This window comes from Trachurus trachurus (genome assembly GCF_905171665.1).
Source record: "Trachurus trachurus genome assembly, chromosome: 8".
Classification (NCBI taxonomy): domain Eukaryota; kingdom Metazoa; phylum Chordata; class Actinopteri; order Carangiformes; family Carangidae; genus Trachurus; species Trachurus trachurus.
In genome coordinates, this window is record NC_139905.1 from 21,800,168 (window position 1) to 21,808,835 (window position 8,668).

At 40.1% G+C, this 8,668-nt stretch overlaps 1 protein-coding gene across 1 annotated transcript; it reads right to left on the reverse strand.

The window, feature by feature from the left end:
- Positions 1-376: 376 nt before the first annotated feature.
- On the reverse strand, positions 377-6,658 carry LOC310990360 (poly(A) polymerase type 3-like; the record flags this gene model as incomplete). The annotated part of the gene is made up of 18 exons (XM_083977707.1): positions 377-386; positions 731-822; positions 918-1,145; positions 1,284-1,510; positions 1,597-1,700; positions 1,822-1,923; positions 3,255-3,339; positions 3,539-3,659; positions 3,767-3,839; positions 4,200-4,338; positions 4,713-4,802; positions 4,945-5,056; positions 5,163-5,216; positions 5,295-5,404; positions 5,583-5,664; positions 5,780-5,846; positions 6,162-6,320; positions 6,651-6,658. 18 exons carry the CDS (start codon positions 6,656-6,658, stop codon positions 377-379), a joined length of 1,863 nt encoding a protein of 620 aa, XP_083833833.1.
- Positions 6,659-8,668: the final 2,010 nt, after the last annotated feature.

Here is an 8,668-nt window from a genome sequence, read left to right on the forward strand (position 1 = left end):
ATAGGCCTACATTTCATGTGCTTGTTTTAGCCCCTCACCAGAATACAAGTAATATTGGTATTTTAAGTAGTATTGCAATTAATCAAGATAATTATTTTAATAGTTTGACCGCCCTAATATACTGTATTTATACATTTGGGGTTGAAAAGTCAACACATTCCCCCTCAGCTGAATCCTTGTCACATACTTCATCACCATAACACAATATTCACAATGTTTGCAATTTTTATTTGTAAAGAAAATATTCACATTTGTTTACATTCACATTCACATTCACTTTTTTTCTTTTTCTTTTTTTTAATGCACACAAAACACAATAAACTAGCAAAAAGAGAAATGGAAAAAAAGAAAAACAATGGAGGATGAGGTTGGTCAGTCAGCTACGCCTGGAAGAGAAACAGTGAAGAGCAGGATTGTTAAGAAGAATGAATGCATGAAGCACAACTTAACAACACTGTCAGTTTCTTTTACTGAGTCTATATAAAAGAACCACCTCAAGAGTGGTTTCATTGCCTCCAAGCAATGATAATAAAGTTCAATAGTTGAGTGGACAAGCTTTACTGCCCTCTTTTGATGTGAAAAGGTATGTCACACATCTAGCTCTGTCAGTCGACCCACTGCAACACACTTTCTATGGATCCTTTTAACATACTATGTGCTCTGTGTGTGTCATGTGTGTGCAGCTAGATGGAACTCAGGAGTGTTTTCTACTCAGAGCTGTGTGCTGTACCTGAGGAGATGTAGTTTGATGACGTTTTTCAGGAAAGTCACAGGCTTGGTTGGTTCAGGCGGCTCTTCAGAGAGCTCGTCAGGAGGCTCACTCTGACAGAGAAGGGACAGACGTATGAATACTTCCACTTGTACTGTCTGAGTGTTATCTAACTGCAAGCTGAGCACGTCAGGAAAGTGTAGCATACCAGGTCAGGTTTGAATTTCTTGGTGGGCTCCTCCAGCTCAGGGGTGCTGCGTCTCTTGAGGTTCGGACTCTTGCTGAGAGGGCAGAGCAGCTCCTTATCATCATCACGTTTTAACTTCGTAGAAGAAGCTTCTGAATTTGGAGAAAAAGGTATCTTTGTGACCTGTGAAATCCTGGCCGGTAAAGTGGGTTTGCTGAATGTGAACGCTTTTGTCATACACACTGATTTCTGTGGAGAACAAGGGTTTGAAACAGCGAGAAAGCAAACAGGTAAATCTCCTATAATGGTGAACTATTCATTGCTATTTTCCACAGCAGAAACTGATAGTTATTGACACCAAAAGCAGCATGATATGGTCTGACAAACCTTGTCAGCTCTTATTCTCTTGGCTGGCATCTCAGACTGAGGCAAGCCTTTCCTCTTCCTGTCTGTAGCAGGAGTTTTGTGGCTCACTTCAGGCTTTGGTTTTGGAGTGAAAAACCTTTTGCTTTGGCCATTAGGCATCTTCCAGCTGAGATTCTTTCTGGGGCTGTACATGGTCGATATGGTCATCCCCTCTTCATATATCTTCAAGCTCTTTGCCTGGGTGTACACTGCAGCAGCAAAATAGGAATATCATCATTTTACACATCGTTGCTCCGTTTCTAGTAAATTTAGGAGGAGAGTAGAAACAACATACTAGTGTCAGTGAATAAAAGGAGATCTGAGGTCAGGTCTATTTTCTGCTTGTCTGTATCTGAGGCCATAAACAGTCCAATGAGCCACGATGTGCTCACTCCATTTCTGAAACAGAGGTCAGTGAGGAACACAGGTCAGTGAATGCCTCGTGCTTCCTCACTGCAAACTGAGAGCAAATGCACAGGATAAGAACAGGTCAAATACAACCATAAAACCATGTCCTTACTTGTTATGGAAGGGCTGGACATGAACGTGAGCCAGGTTTACATTTTCATTATTCTCCAGGATTCCCACCAGATGTCTGATTTTGGACTCCACCAGGCCAAACCTGACGCAGATATCAAAACATTTTCGGGAACCGGTTTTTTCTCTCCCATAGATATTAATGAGATGTTTTTTCACCCAAACATCCACACTCCTCCCTGCTTTACTTGAACTCACCACTGAGGATGCTTCTTCTCTGTGGCAGAAGTGACTTGGAGCAGAATGTAATGCCTTGAAAGATAAGAGGTACAGCAGACAGTGCAGATGTTGGGCCTTTGTACTCGGACAGGACTATTACTACATGAAGAATCATTTCTATTTTACTAAATAAGATCAATGTGATTACATTTCTGATACATTTTAAAGCACATTGGGTTACTGTACAGCATAATGACTGAAATGAGCATACAACGATGGATACTAGTTTTCATTATGTCCATTATACAGTGAACTTCCAACAGCCTGCATTGTTTTAAATGGGGGTGATCTGTTTGTGTATTCAGTGCCAACACAATTTCAAAAATTTGCACCAAGCATTTGTACACAACTGCTCAGTATTTTTGATGGGTGTTCCTCCGCAGGATAGTAAGTGGATCAAAAGTCACATCAACACACTGCCTGCTCTAATCCAACAGTTTCAAAAATAACTGTGAAATGAGATAAAGTCAAGGTGAGAGTAAGGTTAGACCGCAGGAAAGGTTTATTCAAACAAGTCATTAAACACGAAGATCAACAGCAAAGTTTAGACACAACACTAACATCGTCTTAGGCAGCGTACAAAGTGATGGAAAACTTCAACAGTCCACGTAGCAATGTATAAGACAAGGTCAATAGTGATTTCCAATATTTTATAATAGGCTCCAGTCCATATGTTGAATTACTCTCTGAAATCAATAAAACCTGGACCTCGGTCCATCCAAATATTCAGGTCTGAGACATTGAAGCACATGAATTAGCAACATACTTTTCTGCACAGAAATGACAACGTGACCCACGTCCTCTAAAATTACTTGAACACACAAGTCAACATTTCCAATTAATAACAGCAAAAAACAAAACAAATATATTGGCACATTCATTACAGACATGTTCATATTTGCAGAGCAACAAAAATTAAATAACTTTAAAATAACTCAGTCAGAGTTTCACTAAATAACAGCACAAATAGTTCTGGACATGATTTAACACACAACAACAACAATAACAACAACAACAAGCCTTCCTTCAGTAGTTCACAAGCTACAGGTATTTCCTTTTGTACAACATAGACATAAATACTGTCATTAAGAAAATTAAAAAAACAAACAAACATCAAACATAAAGCTCTGCATCGTTTCAACACACAACTTTAACACAGCTATGCTTATTTTTATATTCAGGTAGCTCAATACATACTTGAATTTCTCAAAAAAGTCTGGTGCATCAAAGAGTTCAGACCAGTCAGCTTTTCCCTGTTGTATTTGTTGAGCGATTATGTGGCCTGTGGAGGGGGAAGAAAAAGCTTGTTTCAGTCTCAGAGAAACAAAACCTCATCCCTAAAATGGTTTGATTAAAGTGATTAACTTACTTCAAGCACAGTAACAGTTTAATAACTAATAAACTAATAATTCATGGCATGGGCCCACAATGCAGGCAGTGCACGGAGAGCATTGGTGGTTGTCAGCTAAGTGACTACATACCCCGTTCAATCTCCGCTGTGATGACGGAATAAGTGGAAGGAGACACGTTGAATGCAGTGTTTTGCTGTGGGTACGCTGGGGTTATGATGGGCATATGATGGCGCTGGTCACCCAGATTAAACTGGAAATGCAGAAATACACAAACTGTCAGTTTACATGCATTTAGTAAAGGACTCACTTTACACAACTCTGTGTTTGTAACCTAAAATGTTAACAACAAAGCCTCACCCTGGGGTCCCAGCAAGGAAGGTTGTAGTGGCGGTCCTCCACGATCCTAAGGCGAATTGGAATTGGCCACTCCCTGACACACAACACAAGATTTCAATCCAACTGATCCTCATGTACAACTTTTAAATGCAGCTTCAAAGTTTAAAAAGCTCTACACTAAATGTGTGTTCTGGTTGTTAGGAGAAAAGCACAAAGTGAGGTGGACTGCTGTTTTCCAGCCAGTCACATGTGTCTGCCAAGAAGATACAGAGCAATGGTAATAGGTGATTCTGTAATAAATGCATAACTGGAGTCTATCCGTCAAGAGATAATCTGAAATAGGAAGTTTGGTTTTATCCAGTCATTGCCAGGTGAGGTGACTTGACCACCATGGATGACCCTGTGTGATGTTTTATCATTTAACAAAGACGCCAGCAGTGCTGAGACAACTCACCACATGGAGTAGACCTTGAAGAATTTGATCACCAGAGTGGAGACTGTAGCGTTTGGGTAAACCTGACAGATTCTGGCCACCAGTATGGCCCATGATACACCGCCCAGGAAGCCCAGCTTGTTTGAGTATATGTTGCGGCCTGAAGGGAAACAAAAGGACAGAGATGAGTATATAAGAGTTAAATATTCCATACCTCTGTTTAATTTCACATCACCTTTGCTTCCAAACATTATTAATAAAGTTCAAGTTTAAGCAATAGATGTTTAGAAAAACCAAACAATCATGGCTACATGGGACATTGAAAAATGTAAGCATTAGTAGAGAAAATAAAATAATATAACAGTTTTAGACTAGTAAAACACAGTTCTTGTGCAATCTTTTCCATTTATATAATCACTCATCGCAAATATTTGCAGTGAACAATAAACTGATTTTGACATTAAGTCCTGTTTGAAAAACTTTCAGCACCATTAGCTATTGTACAGATCTGACTATTCTGTGTGTTCAACTCACATTTGGCCCAAAGCTTGATGACTCTCAGTGTAAGTCTGAAGTTATAAACGTTTGGCACAAGGCTCAATATTTCTTCTGTGACTCTGTAGCCTGTAAAAACAGAATGAAAACGAGGCTGAACACACAAAGAGCAAACCACAAATAAACAGTTTGGTACACTGTTGTACAATAAGTGCAGCTATCATGTAATACTGCAGGATTCCTCAGTTGTGTGCTTTAATCTGATGTTTACCATTGAGACTCCTGACGCAATGTTTGTCTATGTTCTGTAACCACTTGTCATCAAGGAGGTTGATACTTTCAGAGACACTCTTCCGTGCTACACGGGCAAAGACCATGTCAATCTAGAAAATTACAGAAACACAAAAACAACTCAGACACATGCAGACAAAACTTTATTGACAATACTGTGGACAGCAGCATTTATATTGGTTTCTCAGGACAAATTACCTCAATTCCATCATAGGACAGTTTGATGACAGGGACAAATGCTTCCTCAATGGCCTAAGGGACATAACACTGTCAGTCACAACACGAGGGAGAAAAATGTCTAAGTTTGTAATAAATCACTTTATGATTTACCTGTATATCTCTGACCTCCTGCTGGGCTTTGAGCTTCTCATAAAAGGAGGTAAAGAACTCCTTTCTGTCAATAAATCCAGGTCCCACACAAAGGACATCAATGTCAGCACCTGTCAAACACAGATTCACATGAGAGGAAAGTCTAGATTTAAACAGACCATTATCCATGTATGACTGTGCACTTGTCCAATCAAATTAAAAAAGTTCTTATGAGCAAGAAGAAGATGAAAACACAGCCACAGTCCTAAAATGCTCTGAATGCTCTGAAGGAAAGAGTCTCTGAATTACCTTTGGAATGAGCTCCCAGATAGTAGGAGCCAAAGGGAAGGACTTTTCCTCCGACATTTTCAGTGACAGATTCAGGTATGTTCTAAAATCAAAAAGCATTGAGGATTAAATTGTAGATTGTCCATGCAATAACACTTGAGTTCACTTTAAAACATCATAACAGATTAAACAAAAACATTGAACCAACAATTTCTTACCAGTTCTACAGATATTTCTTTGAGCCACTCCTTAAAAAGGAACTCCAGTCTTTTCACGACCATTTCTCTGCAAATAAAACTTATTTACAAACTTTGACAATTTAAGCAAAGCATGTTATGGTCCTATTCACATGATATCTCCCCCTTGTATAATAAGCATCATTTGCTGAGGATGCTATACTGTTAAATCCTTTACTAAATTAATTAAAGATCACTCCTCTCGCAGTAAAAACAAACACAGGAGAGAGATCTCAATAGATGACACCCAAGACACTTTGTCACAATAAACACAACAAAAATCAACGTTTTTTCCCCCCAGTTCTACCTCTCCAGGCTTTATGAAAGAAACAAGGAGGAGACAATGAAACAGAAACAGTCATACCTGTGCTGTAGCTCCGAGTCGTCCTCAAACACACCACGGGACTTGAGCATGTCAGTCAGTTTCTTGGTCCGGACCAGGTCAGCCTCTTCGGGCAGGTCTTCACTGATGGGACCACTGATGCCAAAATACTTGGGCATGTCTGGCAGCGGAGGAGCTTGACTGAAAGAGGATATTTACACATTGGTAGACTTAACATGAGACAGTGGTGAAACTAAAAGGTATGGGCAGCACACAGACATTAAGTTGCCTAAGTTATGTGTTAACTTGAGATATCTCAAAGATTTAAGCTAACGTTAGCGATGTAGGCTAGCTACTCTCACTACAAGGTAAAGTTACTGATGCAAAATGTTTACAAAATCACAACTTAAGCTAACCTCACAGTATATTTGAACAGCAGAATGTGCAGTACAGCAGGCTACGTTACAACTCAGTTGTTTTATATCACCTAAACATTTGAATACAGGAGAAAATACAAGACATGCTACTTACCAAGACATTGCTTTAGCAGTTAAGCACTAGTTCGTAATCTTGTTAACGTCGTTTCTAATTTTCACTGGGAAATACACAGGAAAACTCAGCGCAGTTCATACACACACCTGACGGTACGGATGAACAGTGAAGTTCAGAAGGTCACGGTTCTATCTCAACTGTCTATGGTTCCAGCGGGAGAACGACTGCACTCTACCACACGTGAGTTCGAACCTTGTGAGTTTCTAACAGATTTTAATGCTGAGTTCAAAGTAAAAATTCAAACCCAATTGTCTGTGGTTTGATTTAAGATCAGCTGCTGTATAATCCGCCAGAAGTTTTTAAGTGTAAAGGTGCTAAATTTAAGTTTGTGCTATTGCTACTCAGCCAGTTGTGTTTCCCCTCCATCATCTATTGGAGTGTGTTGTTTGATTTACACTTGACCAGAATACAATTTAAAATGTATGCCAGTGTTGCTCATCTTTGAAAGGTTCACAGTATCAACTTGGCACCATAAAGAGGCCCTTGCATTTTTGACAGAGAGGGCCCACATTTACACAAACATATATAGTGAGTAGCCTATATAGTAATAGAGCATTGTTCATCCAATGGGCTCTATGCACAGCTCCACCAGTTCCTGAATTTAAGGCAGGTCCTTCATTTCCTGTCTTACATTATTGGACAAACTGATTAATCCAGGTGTGTCTGACCATTGTGACTACTCAGCCTACACACCTGGATTAATCAGTTTGTCCAATAATGTAAGGCAGGAAATGAAGGACCTGCCTTAAATTCAGGAAGTGGTGGAGCTGTGCATAGAGCCCATGATGATGAGAAAAGAAGATGCATTGTCCACCAATATTATTTTCTACTGGGTGGAATTGAACCCAGACTGCACCAGTGCTTCTGATCGTGGGGGGCTGCTCTATCAGGTGAGCATCTCCTTGCGGCCGCCTCGGCCACATCTTCGCAAGTCCGCCTCGGCTGCATTGTACACGGCTGTTGTGGCATTTACCCATATTGCCGTATGGCCAGTCTGTCACTGTTCTTTTTCTTTTTTTTTAATCGTTATCATTAGTTTATTCATTGCTAAATAACATCTCCCACTATTTGATAAGTCAAAAAAACATTGCCTGGCCATCTGAAATGTTGCTGTGTTTAATGATATCTTGTGTTTTGACCCTCAGGTTCATGGGTCACAGAAATTAAAAGGCAGTGAAGGCGCAAACATTATCAGCACCACTCAGCAAATTATTCAAGTACAGTTTAAAAACAAAACACTAGTAAATTTATGATATGGTGCGAAAGTATGATGCTTCCTGTAAAAATGTATTTCCACAATATTTTTACACAACAAAAGTTGAGTTAGCACCATGTTTTAGCACCACACGTAGGACTGGTCACTTTTTCTTACTGTATGCTACATTAATCATCACTTACTATCTTCTTCACAGAGTAGCAACACTAATCTCCAGTAGCTTACATCATACTCAAAGATACAAAAGGCCTCTGTAAGATAATGCAGTTCATTGACAGTTTGTTCACAGAGCACACTAATGCCCAGCCCTGTGCATGGCACACTTGACAAACACACTGCGGTATTTTCCAGGGCAGACAGGATCAGTTCAAAATACATTATCATACATTATGGACTAGAAACTTATAAAGCTTTGGTAACCTGTTGTGGAAGAAGAAGGGACACCACAATATATTTTCTTTCTCTTGCTGCTAGTGAGAGAGGAAGAGTGATATGCACAAAAGGCCGAGTTCAGTTCAGCTGAGAATGCAGGTGAAAGAAAACTGGAGAGGCTCTGCAAGTGTGTGTGCTGCTGGCTTGGGTGTGCGCGCGCGTGTGCATGTGTATGTGTCTGCCAGGCTGCTGGTGTGAACCAGCTAGCTGATTGTCCTGCTGCCATTGATATGGAGATGGAGAGGAAAGAAAGGGACTCTCTTCCCCCCCTTTCTTTTACTCTGTGTGTGTGTGTGTGTGTGTGTGTGTGTGTGTGTGTGGCTTTAGTAGAACTGCAGAAGTTGTAAAA